Raw genomic sequence first — 23,582 nt, 5'->3', positions numbered from 1 at the left:
TAAATACGGCGCGATGCTCATGTCTAGCCGCTCAAGCCCGATAAGATAAGTTGTCAAGAAAATTTCTTTTCAGTCGAGTATTTACCTTATCTTCGATCTGTTCCTGCGACTTATTGCTTATTAATCATCTACAGACAGAAGGTTGTGAACAAATAGTATAGGACCAAAGATAAGGCACGTATTAGAAATTTTCCAAAGTAATCCGTCTCGCCAGGAACAAGATTTATGGGATTATGTTGGCGCCTTTCAGCTACAGGGCCGGGATAATGTTACCAGAGCCAACATCGAGAAATCTCGTTAGTCACGCAAATAAAATTTGCTCGAATCGCGCATTCGGGGACGTTTGCACGGGGATCCTGCGCTTCCCGTCGCGAGACGCATTTGAAATTACTGAGGTCTGGCTATCCTCCGTGCGAGTCGTCCGATTCGACTCCTTTCTTCAATTTATCCGAGCTAACGGCGAGCCTGACACAATGAAACACATTTACTCGATCAGTAAAAAACTATCTTGCCGTTTCGTTATTATTCGCGCGTTTACATCAGATAACGCGTACTCTTATATGAAAATTGTAGCGAAACTGCGAAAAATGCGATTCAGGTTAATGCATATATTCAAATCGATCGTGCTGGTTTTTTTAGACTCATACCTTTTCTTGCTGTTTCCAAGGCTGGCGCCCGTAATCCCTCGATATCTCTTGCTGTACGTCCTATTCTCTCTCTTACCATTCCCCCTCACGTATCTTCACGCGCAGGTCAGAAATAGAGGTGCCCCGTTACGAAGAGCGCCTTTGTCGGTCTAAATCTTCTCTTTCGCATTTCCGGACCATATCGTGTTGCAAAATAGACCCCTTTTCCAAGTATTTCAAAGTAGTCCTTCAAGGTAGTAACCTCCTGAGGGCAGCATATTTCTACCTGAGTCTTCGACTGGAAAGAGAACCTTACAAAGAGAAGTGACAACTATGAACTGCCGAAAGATTCTCTTGCAATTTACGAGGCAACACTGCGCCATCAAGAATCGCGAAAAAAAATTCTTTCGCCAATATCGCCGTTTTATATCTCCTAATTTGTCAACATTTCTTCATTCTGCCGCCCTTCTCCTCTTATTGCTCCCTCGAGTGAATGACACCGTAAAATGACACCTTGTAAGTTGACATTTTTACGACGCACCTTCTTTCTCATTCGTTCTTCTTTCCTCTCCATTCCGCTGCTGTCACGTATTTTCTTTCGTTGTCTTTTCGAGCGAAAACACTTGTCGAATCTTTCGGGTGGTTGATTTACTTTATTTAGTGTGAAGTGTTATCCTCCCTCTTTCGCCACTTTGTTGATGCAGCGACAAGATCGCCGTTGAGATAAGTGTCAATTTCTGACCACAACGAAGATACCGAAAATTGATGTTTCGGGAACGGCGAGATTTTCGTTCGTGAAAAGAACATCGCAAGAAGCTTACGCACCTTACTTTTATTATTACAGTTAGCGACAAATTTACTCGAAATTGTTCTTCAAATGAATTTGTCCTTCAGTATTATTACAGAGATTATAATACTGTTAGTATTCCTATTACCGCGGATTATATAATATCCGAGAAGAAATATTACACTCGATATAATAAATATTCAAACTATACTTTATATTCTCGTTAATCCAATAATATTGACTATCAGAATGACATGTTAGATTCAAACATATAAATCCAATTTCTCTATCTTATAAAATTGCATGATTAATTCCCTTTTTTCTCAATTATTAAAATATTGCATTACCGAAAGGGATTGCTATCGCGAATATATTCAAGATTTCTAGTCACTTAATTACGCTTGTTCGCAAACAATTGGATGATCCATGATCCTAAAAATTCGCATGAAAAATTCGATCCTTTTAAAGTTTAAATGAAAGGTGTTAATATCGTTATCGGTTTTCTTAGTATTATCTAGAGATTAGCAACCGGCCCAAACGTTATCACGTAAGAGAGACTCTTATTACTATCTCTGCGTGAATTTGATATATATCTTAAGAATGTTTATTTTGCGATTACGTATAACTTTTTTTATAATATGTGTACGATAAAGCGTTTTTGAAATCTCATCATAACGTAACAATTTTTTCGCGACACGTTGGAAACTCAATACTGTATTTTTTCGAAAAAGAGTGACGATGACATACGAATCAAATAAATTGTGTCTACACAATGTTATTTTATAAGTGATTAGATTTTTTTTCTTAAATCTTAAACAACTTCTCTTTATTGAGAGAAATATATTAGAATGATTTCTTATCGTTAAAATTATTTCTAAACGGCTCTCATGACCGTAATACCGTTATTTCACATCCTATTCTGTACGCTAGCCTATTCGATCTTTATGAGCCGCATCGAATGGTTTACTCGTATTTGACTCGTACTCGTCATTGTGCTAAGATATAAATAAACCGGTTTACAGCCCTCTAACTCTAACGTAAGTTCCAAGCCACCCTGTTTTTAATACCTGCCTTATCCCTAACCTAGCTTAATCTTAACTTCATGCTGCTAAAAGATTTGTTTAGAATTTCTTCTTAAAATTCTCAAATGTTAAAGTTGAAAAATTGTTCTGTTTCAAACATTTCAATGCCTTCATTTTTTTTTCCAGGTAATTCGCCCACCTTGAAGTTTTACAAAAGCGCAGCAGGATGTATAGCACATGGCAGACACCTGAACGAAAGTAGCACCAACAACCATTAGGACCAAAGAATATATTGATTTTTCTAATATTTCTAAAAATGTTCTATTGTTCATGCGACAAAAGTACCGCAAAAGGAATTTTCTTCTTTATTCGAAGACATAAAAGAAACTGCTTTGTAATAAGATAAATTTAAATGTAAAAATATAATAAAATTAAATTAAAAATAAAAACTAGAATAAATTATTAATTCAAATAAATTAAAAATTAATAATTACATTAATATTATTGTTATATTATTATAGTATTAAATTATTATTAATTTAATTTAATTAATTTCAGGCCTAAAATTGAAAAAATATATATACATGCGAAATCGAAGATATATTAAAATAAGAGCGATAATTATTATATGTAAGACTTATATTATCAGTAAAATTAATTAGCGCTATTTTTCACGAGAAACATTTATCGGCGAGTATAATGAGCATATTACGAAATGAGATTTTTAGAAACACATGTCAATATCGAAAGTCTCAGCGATCCTCTTCTGATAAATTTACATCACGAAACATTCGAAATGAAAAGTATATTATAATGCGTTATGCTATTTAATGTAAGTTATCTTGTATTTCTCATATGTTACGTATTTTAATGTATTTTAAATTCGTAACAATATTTGTTTCTTAATACTCCTTACTTATATTATAATCATTTACCTACTTACCTCTGTTATAATATAGTAATTTTTTATTGTAAGAAATTATTGAAATTAATAAAGAAGTAAAATTTACCTTTTATATTTATTTATATCGTGATTCCTATATTCCAATATTTCCTAATAAGTAAATGAAAATATTATTTATTTTATAGTATAATTTTGATTAGAATATATCAATGCTAATAAAATTGTTATTTTAATATTTAATGAAAATATTATATTTATTTTTCAATATTTTAATGGAATATTATTATCTTATCTAAATTGCTATTACTATTGCAACTAATTTTTTGATACAATGAAAACTGTTCATATGCCAAATTTTTTTACTACGATAGCAAAAGTATGCACGCTATCTTAGCTAATATGTTTTGAAAATTTCAAACCATATTTTGATTGTCACAATTGATTGTCGTAAAAATGGTCTTTGCTATATTTACAGTGCTATATTACTAATTGTAAGCCTTATTAGTTATAATTATTAATTTTATTCAGTTCTGAGGTTTGGCTGTCCATATTATATTATATTACGACTATAGATTTGCCGAACTAGTAAAGTTTCTAGTTGTTGTAGCAATTTTTCTCGCTATATAATTTGGAAAATATGCATGCTCGGACAAACTGAACTTCTATTACTACTACAGTATCTCTCGTGTTCTCTTTCTTCTTCTTATCTGCTACTGCCGCCGCTGCCGTTGCCGCCGACATCGTCGTCATCGTCATCGTCGTTACCTTTCACTATCTTCCGTCTGAGAGACGACCGCGGCTCTCATTGCTGTCAGTCAGCACATAGCGCAGCGAGCGCGGATTAATGAATGAAAGGAATCACAATCGCGCGTTGTACAGAGTCGCTACTACGTCGGGTGAGGTTGCGCAAAAGGAGGATTTCAGAAGGTAACCAAGCGGAGAGATTGGTGGATAAGACGCGACTCGCCAGGGATAACGAGCAAAAGCTGATCAATCCTTTGTGCAACGCTGAAAGGGACTGAGATGAATCTTTCATGCAAAATTGTCGCTCTCTATTTACAGGAAAAAAGCTTCTCTTCAAGCGTCTTAGACGTCGAAACTCAGAAATTTATCGTAACAGACCTTATCGGCAGCAATTTTGACATATCAAAAGATTTATGCCATTTAAAAAATTACGAGATAATTCTATTACATTTTCTGAAAAAAATATAAGAACATATTTGAACTTTTTTTATTCATATTCGGCATATTATTCGCGTATTATGATGCTTAAAGGAATAAAACTACCCTAAAAAGAGAAAACTTACTTCAATAAATAATTTTTTTGTTTTAAAATACTGTGAAACATAGTTAGAAAAGAGTAAATAAGTTAGTAACAAGAAACTGAGATGTGTTTTGATACAATGAATTATTTTATTATTAAGATAATAAAGAATATTGCTACACGTTTCTATCATGAAAAATTAAAGCGAAACATCATTCAATTGATGGTATGACAATTCTTGTCTTGTCAAACAATGCAGAGAAATAACATTCCTGTAATATTTTATACTTAAAAGATGAGATTTCAAAGTTTTATATTTTAAAGAAAAGATTTCAAGAACTCCTTTGTAGTAAAAAGTTTAAATATATGCTTCTAATATCCATTTCTACCAATGTAGATTAACTTTAATCTCGGTTTAACTTACTTTTTATCTTTTTTTAATTTTCAAAACTAGAAAAAGATAAAAAGTAAGTTAAACCGAGATTAAAGTTAAGCTGCATTGATCTCGGCATTGATAGAAATGGACATTAGACTTCTAATAATATAAGTTTTATTACGAATAATTAATATGAATAATTGTAAAGTAGAATATTAGAAAAGCAAAAAAAAAACAATCTAACAAATTCAAATAGCGAATTTATCTTGTAGCGATATTCGAATTCGATTAATTTGAAACAAAGTCTCAAGCATATCTTTAACATATATAGATATGATATTAAAATTATATAGCAGTCGCATATAAAATATATAAAATATATAAAATATATAAAATATATAAAATATATAAAATATATATCAGTTTTCAAACTTTCTCTAGTTATAAAAAAATACACGTCTCCAGCTTTTCTCGATCTTGAATGGCGACTACTGCTTACGTCACGTTACTCTTCTGCGATGTTTGGACTACTACTTTAAACTCTAAAACCGCGGCACGGTTTCCGCGCCTTATGACCGCATGTGTTTATTATCCCTTTTCTTACATTTCAGTCGTGAAAACAAAGAGCTATATCCTTGTAGTATATTTTGATCTAGCCGTGCCAGTTCACGCCGTGACTCTTATATTCGATTCGTTTTTTGTATAACATCTGGTACCGGGACGAAAGCTTCTGATGTTTACATTACGGCTATACATATCCACAACATTATATATTCAATTGTATGGAAAAAAACTACATGTATAAAAAAAATTATTTAATCCCAGCGTCCGAAAAGTAAGGAGACATTTTTACCGTTTGATTAAAATTTATTGATATCGTTGATAACCAATTTCGCTTCTCTCTGTTAATTAAGCTTAAACTGCATTATCGCGTATGTATTATACGCGTACGTCTTTCTAATGACGATAAAAAGTAACAAAGGAGGAAACGAACAATCAACAATCGATTCTCCATTTCTCCCCTGATGGAGATGTCAACGCCACGAAGATGATTAAGTGACGCAAGATTATGCATCTCGTGTGACAGCCGGGTGAATAAAAGTCACCTCTCGTCGGGATTAGTTCTTCGCGGTACTATGACAGTTTTACGACCTCTAAAACTGGATCGGTTTTCAGAGTTCTCGCGTTTCAATCTAAAGATCATCTCACCTTCAGAGGCGGAGATGCTTCTGAATCGAGCTGCTCGTGTGTAAATTGTCGGAAATGATCTGTCTCAACTATCTTTTTCTTCTGCTGCGAGTTTCGTCGCTGTTTAAATAGCCTTTCTTATTCTCGACCTATCTCACTTTTATGACTTTATTATTGACTGTTTAATATTTGGGTAACCTCGCAGAATACGTCGTGACTCGTGAGGTATGCGTCAAATCAATCTTAAACGAAGGATTTCATCTCTATAGGCTTATCAGCAGGAGTCTTTCAAGGATTTCTTTCGATTATTTGTCGAAGACGATTTGATAAATAGATTCCATTGATATGAAGCTCTATCAAGTACTATAAAGAAATAAATTTTTCAGAAATTCTATGTTTAATATAGGATTTACCGACACATTCTTTACATTTCTCACAAATTTCGATTATTCATCGAAGACTTATTCTTGAAAGACGATTCGATAAATGAGCTTTATCAATGTCAAACTCTATATAATCTTAACCAGAAAAGAGAAATTGTTTCATAAATATCATATTCATAAATGTTCATAAATATTCATATATAGCGACAGTGTTAGCCCTCTAAAAAATAACATTATTCTGATTGTATTTGGATCAAATAAAAAAAAAGAATCCATTACATATAACATAAGCAAACCATCTCTACTTACTTTATAAATATAGCCTTGAATTTAAACGATATACGATTCTTCATATGATTCTGTTGGCAAGGGAGAGATAATAATTCGGTGATTCCGCAGTTAAAATTTAGTTCAAGCTAAATTATTTCTATGTTTTAGTATAATAATTATCATGAATTCAATAATGATACAAATCTCCACGATAACTCGTGTTTAAGATTTATGGTTTGTGGTAATGCTGAGATCTACATTGGATCACGGCCAGGCCGCGATCAGGTCGCTGGGTATAAACGTCTCATGATATTGAAGCCCTAGTTTCGATGTTAGGGTAACTCCGGTATATACGCCGCAGCTAAGGGAAACTTAATTTATCGAGTACTATTTACTATGTTTAAAGCAAATAAATTATACCAATAAAAACTTTATACTGTCTACTACTATAAAAAAAATAGAAATATGAAATATTCATTCTTTGTATTTAATAAAAAAAAACTTTTAGAAACCCTTGCATTTTTGCATTATATATATCCCAGAGGGGTGGATTATATGACATTCATAGGTGAAATATACGTCTTATAAAAAATTACAAATAATGTTTATAAATAAGGCAATAAAATGTCATAATAAGTTATAAAATGTGTGTAAGAAGTTTATCAAGATGTAAGAATGATAAACAAATTATAAAACTGAAATATTTTAAAAAGAAAATAGATGCATTAAAGATTATTGTTATACGATCCAAAAAAAGAAGGAAAAAGAACACATAGGAGATTTCGAGTTTTACAAAGTGTTTGTACTATGGTATAAATCCCGCATGCTAATTTGCCGTATATCCAGGAGGGATATACAAGATATTAAGTTAAACAAAAAATACAAGAGCTATGCACTTGTATTTTGCTGTATTCCATTATTTACTATCCCTCTACACTTATGTATCGTGAAATAACTATTAAACCTTTTACATTCTCTACAGTAATCATTTTACGTAGTTGTAATATATGATCGCGCTACTTACTACATTGAGAAATCGATTCAACTCACGATGGTTTCGTTAATATTAACAGTAAAGAACTGAAATTACAACACAATACTAATATGGCATAAAGACACATAACAGTGTGATTGCGAGCAAATAGCTTTGTCCCTTCTATTTTTTCTGACTTCTACAGCGTAAATCCTCGCGCGGCGTAAATACTGGAGTTACCCTAAGTTTTCCTCAATTTCTCACCTGGATATTTCAGCGCATATTATTAATATGTATATGCAACTAGAGTCCTAGATTAATAGAGAAACGCAAATTTGTTCCTTCTTTTAAATGCTCGGTTATAGGCCAATAGACAGTAGTCTATACGAGCACGTGGCGGCGGCTGCGGTGGGAGCGATAGTTCGCGTGTATTAATCTAGAGGCCTGTTCGTTTTTGCTGTACTTCTGAACTAGTGCAAGTTAGAATGAAAGGAAATATATTTGTTTTATTCTAACTTATTGCACTATGTTGCAATACTTCAGAAGTGCAGCAAAAACGAACAGACCTTAGGACTCTACATGCAACGAATTGATATGATAAAGTGTAGATGAGAGAGCTAAATGCTTCTTAATATCTAGATAGCAGTACTAAAAATTGTAATTCAGATTGTTATTGGAACCTTATTTCTTACAGTTTGCCTATTTCGAATAAACATCCTTTATTTCTCTTCGTACCATCACTTTGGATTTGAAGCAGCGTAGCATTAAGGGGGGAGTCTCGTGTAACACACTAAAAAGTAAGGTATTTGGAATTTTTTTTGAAGAATTATGCGACGGATCTTTTTCAAACTTTTAGGGTATTTTATTATACATTTCAAAAAAAAGTTGCAATTTTGACAAAAAATTTTCGTTTTTTAAGTCCCGCCATTTCCTTAATTTTGTCCCGCCTTTCCTTTTTTAGATTCATTGACAGCGTAATTTTATAGAGAATAAGAAAATTTTTTTTATTTTTGTTTCAGGCGAGTACAACAGGCGCTATAACGCCCGCCGATTTACAACTCTGGCGATGAGACCGCGGCCTCGTACCTCCATAGTTCCTAACACAACTATTATTTTTTAACAAAAAAATTTTTTTATCTCTTAAAATGTATAATAAAATACCCTAAAAGTTTGAAAAAGATCCGTCGCATTGATTCTTCAAAAAAAATTCCAAAAGTTATCTTACTTTTTAACGTGTTACACGAGACTCCCCCCTTAATATAGTATATAGGCCTATTCGGTTTGGCTGAACTTCTTGCACTTACTACTGCATACATCTAAGCCATCGACATATAGACATATAGAAAAATATGACCGGCGACTTACACCGGTGGAAGAAAAGAGATAGCGACTGGTAGAGGCGTAGAGGTCAAGCTGTCTTTTTCTATCCAGTGCGTACAGACAAAGAGGGAACGAGGTAAAGATCGACTCTACCGGACACTTTTTGAAGGCTTTTACATGGATCACGTAGTCCACCATATTTAAGCATGCAAAGGTGTTCCGGGATTAGTACTCGTTTGACCATAAACTAGTGCGCTCGCTTTTCGGAAATTTTACAAATGAATCGTTTAATGAATATGTTTCCCGTGCGCAAGTGTTATCAACTTGTTAACATAATATCTGATAATAAAGTTGTTGAAGTGATGTTGTTGGGCAATGACGGTACATTTTTTCCTATAAAAAAGGGACGTATGCAACTTATGCAAGGTAAGTTAAATTTTATTCATGTGTATATAGTAAAAAATTAAATGTTAATCGTAACATTTTTCACATGTCCCAGAAAGTCCACTCTAAATTTTAAGTTGAAATAACTCATTCATCGTGTGTTACTTGTTGACAGAAATGTTAATTAATTGACACTATATTTTACATTTATATTTGTTTTTTTAACTTTAAGTATAATGTAATAGTAAAAATAACTTGTAAAAAATGTCAATATAACATTTTGCGTCGTCTGATGTGAATAAAAAATTGGTGTATCTTAACACAAATATTCAGTTACATGATATAATAACATGTACGAAATGTAATTTTTAACATAAAAATATCTAAGTTTTAACATATATTGAGAGTAATCTTGAGGAATATAAGACGTATATAATATGTTTGTAATAAAGACTGCGCATTCCCATTGGAGATCTTTCGGGGAGGTCTAAAGGACGGAAGATATGCAGCTGCACTTTTAATTGTCGTTGGTGGAGAGAAGGAAAGTTGGGGAGAAAAAAAGGTTGGGAGAAGTCATCGACATATAGTATGGACTCCGCACAGGTATAGAAAAATATGACCGGTGACTCACACCGGTGAAAGAAAAGAGCAGATAGCGACTGGTAGAGGTCAAGCTGTCTTTTTCTATCCAGTGCGTACAGACAAAGAGGGAACGAGGTAGAGGTCAACTCTACCGGACACTTTTTGAAGGCTTTCATATAGGGATCACGTAGTCCATACCATATGGCGATGTCCCAACCATTCCTTCTTCCAACCTTTCTTTCTCCCCACCTTTCCTTCTCCCCACCAACGACAATTAGAAAAGGAAGTGCCACTGCAAGCATATCTTCCGTCCTTTAGATCTCCCCGAAAGATTTCCAATGGAAATGCGTAGTTTATTATATATACGTCTATGGGTATTATATTCTTTAAAAATATCTTTTCCGCATAGATTTTCTGAAATAACTTTTATAATACTCTGAAAATTAATATAAAAGATGCATTAAATAATTTACTTTGATATATTTTTCATTTCAGTAAATGAACATTATTCACAGTAAAATGAAAAATATATCAAAGTAAATTATTTAATGCATCTTTTATATTAATTTTCAGAGTATTATAAAAGTTATTTCAGAAAGTCTATGCGGAAAAGATATTTTTAAAGAATATAATACCCATAGACGTATATATAATAAACTACGCATTTCCATTGGAAATCTTTCGGGGAGATCTAAAGGACGGAAGATATGCTTGCAGTGGCACTTCTCCTTTTCTAATTGTCGTTGGTGGGGAGAAGGAAAGGTGGGGAGAAGGAAAGGTAGGAAGAAGGAATGGTTGGGACATCGCCATATGGTATGGACTACGTGATCCCTATATGAAAGCCTTCAAAAAGTGTCCGGTAGAGTTGACCTCTACCTCGTTCCCTCTTTGTCTGTACGCACTGGATAGAAAAAGACAGCTTGACCTCTACCAGTCGCTATCTGCTCTTTTCTTCCACCGGTGTGAGTCACCGGTCATATTTTTCTATACCTGTGCGGAGTCCATACTATATGTCGATGACTTCTCCCAACCTTTTTTTCTCCCCACCTTTCCTTCTCCCCACCAACGACAATTAGAAAAGGAAGTGCCACTGTAAGCGTATCTTCCGTCCTTTAGATCTCCCCGAAAGATTTCCAATGGGAATGCGTAGTCTATTATATATACGTCTATGGGTATTATATTCTTTAAAAATATCTTTTCCGCATAGACTTTCTGAAATAACTTTTATAATACTCTGAAAATTAATATAAAAGATGCATTAAATAATTTACTTTGATATATTTTTCATTTCAGTAAATGAACATTATTCACAGTAAAATGAAAAATATATCAAAGTAAATTATTTAATGCATCTTTTATATTAATTTTCAGAGTATTATAAAAGTTATTTCAGAAAGTCCAAGATATATTATATATATATATATATATATATATATATATATATATATCTTATATTTTGAGATAAAAATATTTTTAAAAATTCACCTTGTATAACTGGCTTTTCTATTTCTCTCTGAAACTTGTCCGCGATACGAATTTTGTTCCCTCGCTTCATTTGTCTCAAACAGGGATCGCCTAACCGTGCGAGCACTGCGAGTCTGTGAGGTTCGCGCTCCTAGCGGTCTCTGCTGATTGGCCAGCATTTGAATAAACGATAGTTATTTCAACTTAAAAGAAATGTTGTTTTGAATATTTTACTTGTTAATATTTTAGTTTCTCGTGTAATACATTTAATGTAACTCTTACTTCACTAGTGGTGTGCCCAATTCGATTATTGATAAGAGCGCCGATTGGTAAATGAGAATTTGGGTGAAATTGTTTATAAATTTAGTCGGCGCTACCAGGCTTTCGCGAGAAAACGCGTTTGCCCAAATGATATATGCCATGGCCAATTCTTTTGGAATACCAAGGAAATTTTCGAAATGGCGCACATGGACGAACGCGCTTTCTCTCGAAAGCATGGTCGCGCCGACTAAATTTATAAACAATTTCCGTTTCCGGCAATGAGGATTCACAGAACCGCTTGCGTTGCACGAGCGGCCCTTGAATGTGACGCAACGCTACGCTACCTATTTTTCTCGCGCAATGGTATACGAATTGTATAACATTGTATGTCAAGGACTCGCGTGATGGGATCGCGAAGCGTCTACTGATTGACGTCATGTTGCGATGCACGTAAAAATGACAATCCGATTTAGCGTTTCGGGACAACGCGCCGCGTTCATATAATACATGATAACAGATGGATTATACCCTTGAAAAAAAAAACCTTCCGCTAACTTAGAATTGTTAATTTGTCTAGAGGAAGTTATTCTCGAGAACATTTTGTTGCTTTTGCAGCTATACACAGATAATTTATTTCAAAAAATTTCCAATCGATCGCGTGGACGAAAGATCTGCGTGTGCGAGTGTTTTTCATTCATGATAAGGAGAAACGAAATTTTTTTAATCTCGATGGAAGCTAAAAACTTCCACGCACTTGCGATTGTTGCTTTTACATGTCCTATATTTAATTCTTAATTTTAATGCAACGTTACTCAATCTATCTACACTGCAGATGTAAATTTTGAGTTTGAGATTATTAATTGAAAATGTCTACTATATGAAAAAGATCAGACTTATGCATTATAAGTTAACATATTTTTATTATTTTATTTATTGCTTTATGAAATAATATAAAATGTTTGAAAATTCTACAAAAAACATTATTTCCAAGATGAAGGGAGATTGACGCTAAAAAGTGATTAATAAGAAAAGTGATTAAATGTGTAAGTGATTAAATGATGGCTTTTCTTATTGATCTAGCAAGGGAACCTCGCAAACGCGAAAATTCTGATTTTAATGACACTTTATTTATCCCCTGCGTAAAATTTTATCAAAATCAAAATTTTCGGATTTGCGAGGATCCCTCGTAGATAATCTACAAGCTTAATTTTTTTTACGGAAGATTTTTCCATCTATCTTCTAAAATAGCCCACAACTCAATTTAGGGAAAAAGGCTTTATGACCGTAATGCATTTTTTTTTAATTAAACAAAGTTATAACACAACTGTGTTAAATATAATGCTTATTTATTTTCAGAATTAAAAAATATATATTGAATAAGGCATATGTGAATCGGACTTTAGTAATGCTTCACTAAAATAATTTTAAATTTTATATGTGGTCTCAAATTTTCGGCCGCGACAGTGTGTCGCAAATTTTTTTTCTTTTACTTAACGTATCGAGGCACAATAATTTTCAAGCTAGAAATATTAATTTTAATTTGAAATTAATTTCAGATTAATTTAAAGCATTAATTTAAATTTGAGATTAATTTTAAAGTAGATACTTATAATTTTAATTCAAGGTCCGATTTTCATATCCACTATCACTTCTTCATTCTTTATATCTTGACGTGGTCGCCGGCTAACTATAGTGTACAACGCATCTATCGACTATTTAAACACGAGCAGCAAGAAAGAGATAGTAGGGATAAAATCGAGAAAGTTGCATGTAACGCTGATTATTCAAATCGAATATAAAATATAGAATATTGTACATTTCCTTCGGAAATGCATCGCGCAACGAAAGGAAGTCGTTATTAGGTTCCACTCAAAAGACCGGAAATATAACGCAGATTCATAATAACCAAGTGATATGCTCGTTCGCGTTATGAGATTCGTAATATGATGAAAAATGATAAACGCAACGCGTCGAGGCTGAAGCGACAAGAGCGTTCTATCAAGCATAATCTTCCATTTTTCCCCTTTATTTAATTTATCGTTCGACACTCCATGTAAGCATTTACCTGACTTCACGTAAAGAATTTTTATTGTCTTTCTGTTTACGAACCTTTTTACTGTCGAAATGTTACACGAGAAATAAGAAATTTATACAAAAAAAAGTTATCCTTGAAATTTCTAGAAATTTTTTTTCCCTCTACTTTAAGCCTTTGAGTGCCTAAGGATTATAAAGGTAGAAAATGTCAACTACCTGAATGTACAATGTACACTCTGTGTACCTGATGGAAAACCATTTTGAAGAACCATAAATCATAGAGGTCTCATGATTTATGACTCAGAAGACTATAATAGCCAAGATAATGAAATAAATTTTGTGTTTCTTTTGTAAATAGATTTTGTATGTTTCTTTTGTACAATTGCAATGTACACTTTCAATTTGTGATAAATTTTCACTTTTGTACACTTTTAATTCGTGATAAATAGAAAAGAAAAAGTACTTGAAAGTTTAATCTCCCGAAAGCTGGCGCTAACTCGATATCGTCGCAACGTGTATGAATCGCGTTACGAGACTCGTATGAAGAATTACTCCTCTATGGGAGAGACGACGAAGCGGTCCACAATTTCGATATTAAATCTTATGAAGTTCCAACAAATTGTCTACCGTAACCGCGCGGGCCATCACGGCTAGTCGTGGGATGTAAATCTGTGGAGCGCCGTTATACCTAGTTGATGACAATCTGCTGTTCAACTTAAACGGATTTAATATTGGCATCGACCTGAACTCGGGAGAGTTAGGGCTCGTATAAGGAAATCGGACGTCTATCGGATATCTCGACTTTTTTGAATATCGTATAAACGCGTAATGTGGTAACGATAAACATCTCGAATGAATATTTCTCGGTAGCTTAAAGAGGACCCTTTTTTGAGATCCTTTCTTTACACGTACATTAGAGAAAGTATGTAGGTTTTTTTTTCTAAGGACCTCTTTTTCAAATAAAAGCTTCTGTAAATGTTTATAGAAAAATAGACGTATCGCATATATGACGGGCAGAAATCGAGATAAAATACGATGCGTCTCTTATTTTATGGCAGATGTATAAAAGAAGTAGAGTCACAAAGTCGTTTTATTACAGCGTTATAGAAACAATTATTTTTAATCGTGAAATAGAGAGAGAGAGAGAGAGAGAGAGAGAGAGAAAGGGGGGTGTATATGCATAAAATTAGTTAAATGAAAAATCTTTCTTATTAGGCTTTTAATCTTAGTTTTAATGGTGTCAGGCTGTTCTTTGATCTAGTCCGAGATGCGGGACATTTTCGATTTGTACACGTAAGCTATATAATTTGTATATAAGCGAAATATCGAAAGTATGTATACCTAAGGATTTAGAGGAGTTAAGAGTTCATTGAAACTCCTGGAATTTCAATATTAGATATATATATATAGATATATATAAATGAATGTATGTATATGTATGTATGTATGTTTGTCCGCTATGCAAATCTACAGTTTTCAAATTAGAACAACCTTTGGTATACTATCTCATGATACTTAGACCGTAGAAGGTTTTGGGAAGGAATCTGAGCCCGGGGATAAGGGGCCCCCATACAAAATTGTCTAAAAAAGGTTCCTTTTTTCAAAACATTTTTTTTTGTAAGTATTATTATTCGGGGAAAAAACATCGTCTATGGTCTAATGCTAATGAATTAACCTGTAAAGAGTTTTGGGAAGGAGTTGAAGCGAGGGGAAAAGATCTGCTCTATACTAAAAAAAAAGAAGAGCTTTCGAGCCTGCGCGAAGTGCGGGCGAAAAAGCTAGTATTTAAATAAATATTAAAACCGATAGAAGAATACAAAAATTAAGGAATAACAAAAGTTATTTGAATAAAAGGAATCCTTTGTTGGTCATGTCGACGAATACATATACCGTTTTCTATCTGAGCGACGGTTAAGAAATGTAACTCGAAAAATAAGACAAATTTTCAAACCGGGCTACACATTATTTTTAAGACTTAAATGTCAATTTAAATATACAAAAAATTCGATTTCTTGAAAGTATCAGGGTGGCCTTAAACTAATGTAGGTATACTTTTGTTTCAATGCTTTTATTTACATTAAACAAAGTCATTTATTGTTATCCTTTATCTGAAGTACAATGTTCGTAAAATATATTCCTCGCAGTTAGTACCCTATTTAGAATACAATACTTTGCATCTTGTAAAAAATATTATTTAATGAGCATCTGTTGCAATTAATTAATATTAACATGATTAACATAAAAGGCACTTTCGCCTCTTGCAATTATATTTCAGAAGCGAACGCATATATTTAGATAATACAGGCATTGTAAATTTTATTCCGACTAACGTAATTTAGATTGAATAAAACTAACACATCGCATATCATAGTTATAACATATCAAAGTACACTAAAGTAGCCCTTATTGCAATTTTAACCTTAAATCTCTTAAAATTGTGACATGACAGAATAATTTAATAAACGTATTCAAAAAGTACGAGAAACGGTTACTCTCGTTCTTATGCGCGAAAAAGTCACTTTTTTGTTCAATAGTATTAGCTAACAAAGTATAATAATTAATACAAATATCAAAGAGAGCGCGAGAACCATACAGTTCGATAGTGACATGTTCTTACTATGAGACTAGTTGCCCAAGTTCGGCAATTTCGTTAACACAGGTCAATCCTCCTTGCAACATTTATTGGTCATTGGAAAAATATTGGTAATTCTTCTGGCCAATAGCGTTGAGGACTTTTGTCCGTAGGAGAACCTTTGTCGTATGATTTGTTCTCGCACTGATGGAGCGGGCGCTAACAAAGTAGGTGCCGTCACTGACGCACGAGCGAGCGGAGCTGGGGTGGGAGGAACGAGGAACGGCGCGGCCGGCGGCGCGGCGCGGCGCGACGGCTCCCTAAGCTGCAAGATAGACGAATCCGATTTCCGAGCGTTCAGCAGTCGCGTCCACTCCAGTCGCGTCTGACCTGCCGTAAGGTGAGGTACACGCATCCGGTTGCCGGTAGACAGTGCGCGTGACAGTGCGCAGAGATTAGTAAAGCCGCCTGGTGCCTAGAGTCTCCGGAGTCGCGCGCCGAGAATGAAATTCATTCCTCGTCTGACACGGTACGACAGTGGCAGTAGAGGCAGCGACAGCGACGTCAGTAGTAACAGTAGTAGTCACGGTATATCGTTTCTTCGGTGCGGCGCCGTCAGTGACAGCAAAACGAGCAGGACGTATAAACGACACGACCAACGGATACTATAATAAACGCTTTTTTTTTGGTCGAACACACGTACGTGGCTCCAGACAGACCGACGACTCTCGCGAGTTCACACATCACACACATACACACGTGCGCGCGCGAGCGCGAGCGCGTACGCGCGCCGGGCCACGCAGCTCTAGCTAGCGTTCGCGACAGTGTTCGCCGGTTCGCGTTTCGGATCGTTGCGAAGAGTAACGGGGACAGAGAAGGATAGAATACCGACGACAGTTCGTTACGCGCGATCGGAGTGCTTCTCTCGATCGGGTCCGAATAATTTTGGAGTGAAGTGAGCTAACACGGTGTGTTAAGTAACGAAAATTGAAGATCAAACCCTCGGTGGAGTGTGCACGGTTGGGTTGATACACCGATCGAGATTAAACCCTTACAAATGGTACAGATGGAAACGAAAATGCTGATGCCTTCCGTGCCTGCCGCGATGGCGAAGCTCCACCAGCGCAACGATGCATTCGTAAAATTTCGTAATGTAAACTCGGTGAAGAAGCCGATAGATATACTCGAATATATCGCGCAGATCAGCCCGAAGATAAAGGAGCGGGAGGACATGCTCAAGGCGGTGCAGCTAATAGATTTTGTGCCGCAGTTCACACAGAGATTCCAGCGGGTCACGTACCCTTTTGCGAAAAAAGGTTTATATTTCATTTATCTACTTATTCTACTTTATTGGACGTGCCTTCCCGATTGGGACGGCGATTTTGCTTTGCGAAACTTCCCCTCGAGATTAGCTCTCCTCAATCTCTTAAAAAAATCGCGTATTTCGAATGAGAGTCAGAATCTGGGTACATCGACTACGGTCGTTCCTTCACGAAGGTTTGCACTCAATGCGACGTCTCACGTCTCACTTATGCCGAATGTCATCACCCACGCTCGTGGTGACGCTCTGCGTCGCGGCCGGCCGGCCGGCCGGCCGGCGACTCGACGCGACACGCTTTCGCGATTGCAAAATCTGAAAGTTTATTTTTAACTAGTCGCGACTAGATCGGAGAGACGTCGCAATGATTGTTCGCCAAAGCCGCCAGAAGCCGACGTGTTTCTACGGGGGGGGTCGTTCTCCCCCTACCCCCCCCCCCCCCGTGAAACACGATTAGACCGACCGCTTTCCACGTGATCTTACTCCTTGGCGTAAGAGCGGGGAAAGGGTGGCGATCGTGCGCTTAAACAATAGATAGTGTACCCTGTGTACCAGAGAGACGAGAATAAACCGTGGACGGATCGGGCTATAACGATCACTTTTTTTCTGACCGAGCAAGTTGACGTTCCCCTTTTTTATCTCGATTTGACGATATCGGCGCGTATGGAGCTTAATGGATAACTCGGCGAAACTTTACCGAAGAATTCACGCGGGCTAAAATCTAGGATACAAATATGAATAATAAGATTAACGTGTAACTTCTATAATTAGCAGCTGTGTACTTGCCCGCGGCCGGGCCGGTTCATCGAACCTTTCCCATACCTGCCGCGAGCGCGACTCGAGCATCGAGTTTATCGGGAATCGATGGGAATGAGTATGATGCGTGCGCTCGCTCGTAGGAATCCGATTCACGTGTGTTGCGCTTTTTAAAAGGCTCTTTACGAAGCGTGACGGGGCTGATGTTGGTGCCCGCGCGTGCACGTCGCTCAGCACGCGAGCGGAAACGCGCGGACGCGGCAGGCTCAACCTGACGCACTTATAACGCGCATTCTATGCTTAATGCGCGAAAGGAATCTTTCTCAGGGCAGGAAAAACGCGAATTGTTTCTCCAAATTTGTTCTTTTCGTCCAGTCGGAGAATTTCTTCTCATAACTTTCCAAGATAAATGAGAAACATGAATTTTTCTTTTTTTTTCGTCTCTATCTATTCGCTGGTGCATTTAATTAAAAGATATTCTTGCTTTTGTTTATTTTTTTCCAGAAAAACTGCGATCGCGCGCAATTACGGCGTTACCGCCAAAAATTGAGCAATAAACGGTACCTGTTTTCGGTTTTCATTCTGAATGTGTGCGAGATGTATACCTACGTTTCTCATCGTGCATTTGTCAATTTATGTTTTCGTCGGAAAGAGGGTATACCTGTACCCCGAATAAAACGTGCCATTTTTTACACAAGCAAAAAAGTTTAGGATTAGAAGTGAAGCAGTCAGAGGTATCTTCTTTTCAATTTCGCGACACATGTCAATTACATTCGTGCCCTCGCTTTTTTGTCTAGTCATATATGTTCTATAGAGAAAAGAATATTTACATATTCGCTATATTTTTTTTCTTCGAAAGTCTATGGACACTTAGCCAAAAAACTTTTTAATGCATTTATCTCTGTGAAGTGTTTTCCGATTTATTTTCTGAGAATTGCTAATTTGTTTTTGCAACTGCAACTATGTCGCGATTCTTTTATCGGCGCATCGCGTGGGTTCCTCGTTTGACACACTGGCTGATAAAGCCGTTTGACATGATAAAAAAATGCGTGTACTTGACGCGTGTTCAACTTTCATCGATCATCGACGGAAAACTCGCTGCTCCGATTTAATCGCCGAGCCAGTCGGCCGATCGTTCCTTCCAGGCGCAGCTTTTCGTACCGGCTCGCCCTTAATTAGCATCCGATGGAAAAGTTGTCGGCTCGTTACATGCTCGAGTGATAATGTTCGGCGGAAGCCGGGCGTACCCGCCTGGACCGGTTTCCCGTTTCTCGCGCGACTTGTATAGGCAGCAAAGGGGGTTCGCTCGCGACGCCCGTGATCGTGTTGGCGCGTCGCGCCGTCATGCACGCGTCCGTATATTTTCGAAAGTCCGAACGAAAGCGGCTTTCCTGCTCCTTATCAGATCTGCTCGAATAATTTCTCTCGTCGTGAAGCGCGGTGCGATTTGGCCGCGACGATTTTACGTCAACGGTGAAGCTGCTTTTCCTAAAGGGGAGAGACCGCGACGAAGCGACAGGCGAAACAGCGCGCCCGCGAAAATGAACGGGATAGATTCCGGCGAAACGCGGAGAATTGAATTCAATAAACGTAGAATGTTAAAAGATATGTTAATATTTGATTAAAAAGTCTGCATCTCAAACTCGATAAATAACTTAGGTTGCAGATGGTTAATGCAAGCTCTTCAGATTGTTTATTGTCCAAAGGAAAGGAAAACAATAGCGAAAAATTAATCCTTTTTACGTTTTTTAAAAAATTCGGAAGATTTTATGAACACCCTGTATGCCGCGATATACTGACCTACTTCTATAATGCTATCGTCCTGACCTATGTCTATGGCGCTATGATATTGACTCGTCTCCACGTTACTGACCTATCTCATCTATTTAACGCAATCAAGTACATTTAATAAGCATAAACGGAGAGTTAACGAGATAACATGTGCATATATGTGTCAAAAAAGCTTTGTTTATCGACTTTCGGACGCACAATCTACAATTAAGTTATTGTATTAAGAAAACCTGATAAATATAACAAATCGAAATCAATGCGTCAGTAGAGATTCGATGTGTACGCGCAATGAGTGAATTAACCCTGTTATCGCGGAAATATAAAATTGAGACGGAATATTCTAAATATATCACGTCGCCAAATGATATCTCGGCCGAATGGATTCGATTTTACAATTAGTGAGTTTCTATTACGTAAAAGAAATGTCTTTATCTTTGCCTTTACGTGCCCCATCAGCGAAGATACAATAGTGCAAAGTGCGAAATATTATTCGATAATTACTTATTATCTGTCACCTCTCGTGATACTAACTATAATTTATAGCGCTGGACGCGATCGCGGCTCTTACAGCTGATTTCGACTACCGCTACTGACAGATGCGTGACGGGCACGAAAAACATCCGGGTATACCCGAATATCGACAGTCCCGTTTGCGATCATATTATTATGGAATCTGTTTTCGTTCGATCAACAATTTCTGCATCATTTTTACATAATCTTTCCATTATTTTTTTTAACACGATGAAATATGCATTAATGAAATTTTTTATAACTTTTTTATTACTTTTCGTACAAATCATAATTGTCCCATTGACCTATTTCTTTTAAGTCGTTAAAAAAAATTGAAAGCTTTATAATTTTCTCGCGCGAGTGACAGTGACCGATAATTAAGTCGTGCCGTGTGTCAACACACGTCTGTTTGCATGCTCGATCATTTGTTGTTCGCGTGCTCGGAGCTATGGACGAGAGCAGTTTTTTCTTCGCCGAGTCGCGAAGCAGTCCTTTGGTTCTCAAGGCTTATAAACTTCGTCTCCCACACCAGTTACCTTTTAACCCGTAACTTTTTACCCGTGAAACTGTCAATATTGTCGAAAACGTAAGAAATTGGGATGTGAAGATCGTTGTAAGGTACACACATGAAATATATTTACATGAGAGCTATATAGTTCATTAGTTATATATTTTTTATCGAATACTACCGTTACTTTTCATATTGATAGAATATATTATAAATCAAATTAAATTTTTCCAACGTTTTCTTCTATTAAATTCTGTTGTTTCAACATTTCCCTATATTTATATCTTTTATATTTTTGTGTGTCCATTTTTTTTATTTTAACGTTATTTTGTAGTCCTCTGCTTTCTTTCTTTCTCTTTCTTCCTTCAAGGTTAAACAAATTGATCTACACACACTCACTCTTCGAACATCGTCCGTGCTGTCACTATATTTTCGTTTATCGTGTCGTGTCTCTCGCGCGTTAAAAAATCAGTCGATTGTAGAATACAAACGAGTTAACTAATTATCACCATTTTAATACGAAGAGATTATTTTGCGCCGCTTGAAAAATAATTGAGACGAAAGTGTAACAGAAACTAGATAGTTAATAATTAGTGAACATTTGGCTGAAAATTTGGTAAACTCGTAAATAGGAGTCGGAAGAAAGGGAAGTTATACTGGCACGAAAATATCGGTGAAACTGATCTTTCTGTAATCGTGATTCATACGGATCACCCACAGGCGTCATCCGTACACACAGTTTCCCATCTGCTTTAGGCGAAACTGCAATCTTGAATCCCAGCGGATCTCATTGGAACAGTCAAGCGATGAATCATCGCACGTTAGGTATAACACTGGCGCTTCCGTGTATTTTCAGTCGCCGCAATTGCTTCCATATATATTATCGGTTCTTATAGATCATCGAACCCCCAAAGGGCTGCCATTGGGTTGACCCCGATTGAATCTCCCGATTTGAATTACCGAATACATTTAATTCTATGTCATAAACGAATCAATTGTTTTGAGAAGGACGTGATCTGTAATGTTATGCAATCGTTTGTACCTTTTCTTTCAATTTACGTATTTTAAATTTTGAGCATAATGATGACATACGATTACAGATTAATCCCGCGTTTTCTTCTTTATGCTTCCTCGATTTTAATTGATTTATTTAAAAAGTATTCGGTAGGCTATATATGTATCGCATATAAAGTTATATAGATACACGTTTTATCGAGAAGTCACGACATATACATTTCTCTGTTACGAAATGTTGCAGCTGATCGAATTAGATCAGAAAGTAATGTTGGATGTTGGCCGACTACGTGTATTAGAAAGTAACATTAAGGATCGCATACTTTAATGTTAGCAAACCACCGACGAAATGCATCCTGAAAGGGTATAAATAACACGTTAGATATAATAGTTCCCTATACAGATAAGAGGCTATCCTGATGATAGCTAGATGTTGATGACTTATTAACGGTCAGAACAGTTTCGCGAATAATAATTTGTCACTTTGTGGCGTTACGTTATCCATTTTGGCTCCTTTTCGTATTATTTATCGGCAAATAAGGTCTTTTGTCACAATTTACTATGAACATGTACGTGTAATGAAAAGATCATCTATTTTCTTATAGTGTTATGCACATGTTTACAACCTTCATTCCTATTTTCGAAATTACTAATTACATGCTGTTTTATTGATATACACGATAATGCACCGGCATTATGGTACGTGATGCAATTTCGCGCGTTACTCTATTGCAATGAAGCAACATGTTGCAATCAACAGTGGAAAATACTAAGAAGTAAAGATTCCACGATCATTAAATAACCGAATTAGAAAAAAATAGGAAAATATGAAATTCTAAAATTTATTTTTGACATTTTTGTGGTATCTCATATATTTCTATTTTTTCAATCATAACATCTGATAACAATTTTTTCATTTTTTACTTTAACATATTGCTCACAGAACTTAAACAAAACTTTGATTATTTGACACAAATATTTAATTATTTGATACAAATATTTCATTTAAATCATAAACCTTTTATGGATTAAACATTTTTTATTAAATACCATTTAATTAATTTATTAATTTAATTTTTGCAAGTCTTAACACAATGTGTCGCGAGAGTCTTATATTTTTGTCATTATGCAGTTAATGATTTATTCGTGAAAGTGATATAAAAAAAAGGATGTCTTTGAATTTTTAAATGCATTAGACACTAATTTTATTAATATAACGTAAATAATTAATATAATAATATAATAATTAACAACGTAATTTTTTATTAATTATTG

The 23,582-nt window shown here is 35.7% G+C and overlaps 2 protein-coding genes and 1 long non-coding RNA gene across 3 annotated transcripts in view; 2 read left to right on the top strand and 1 right to left on the bottom strand.

Moving 5' to 3' along the window:
* Positions 1-2,966, top strand: part of LOC139773703 (uncharacterized) — a 266,478-nt gene extending 263,512 nt beyond the window's left edge. The window contains exon 5 of the long non-coding RNA XR_011718406.1: positions 2,622-2,966. This is a non-coding gene — a long non-coding RNA (uncharacterized lncRNA). The remainder of the gene's footprint in view (positions 1-2,621) is intronic.
* Positions 1-23,582, bottom strand: part of Mp (collagen XV/XVIII-type protein multiplexin) — a 480,457-nt gene that overhangs the window by 269,554 nt on the left and 187,321 nt on the right. The gene's annotated exons all lie outside the window — the stretch shown is intronic.
* The window catches only part of Myc (bHLH transcription factor Myc), a 35,386-nt gene continuing 28,381 nt past the window's right edge, over positions 16,578-23,582 (top strand). The window contains exon 1 of the mRNA XM_071708356.1: positions 16,578-17,726. Coding sequence (XP_071564457.1) covers positions 17,468-17,726 — 259 coding nt within the window. The 5' untranslated portion in view covers positions 16,578-17,467. The remainder of the gene's footprint in view (positions 17,727-23,582) is intronic.

The sequence above is a fragment of the Temnothorax nylanderi genome, unplaced genomic scaffold (genome assembly GCF_030848795.1).
Source record: "Temnothorax nylanderi isolate EJ_2023f unplaced genomic scaffold, tnyl_v1.0 TNYL_tig0066_pilon, whole genome shotgun sequence".
Classification (NCBI taxonomy): domain Eukaryota; kingdom Metazoa; phylum Arthropoda; class Insecta; order Hymenoptera; family Formicidae; genus Temnothorax; species Temnothorax nylanderi.
Note: the sequence above shows the minus strand (reverse complement) of the source record. Positions and strands in the feature narration are given on the sequence as shown.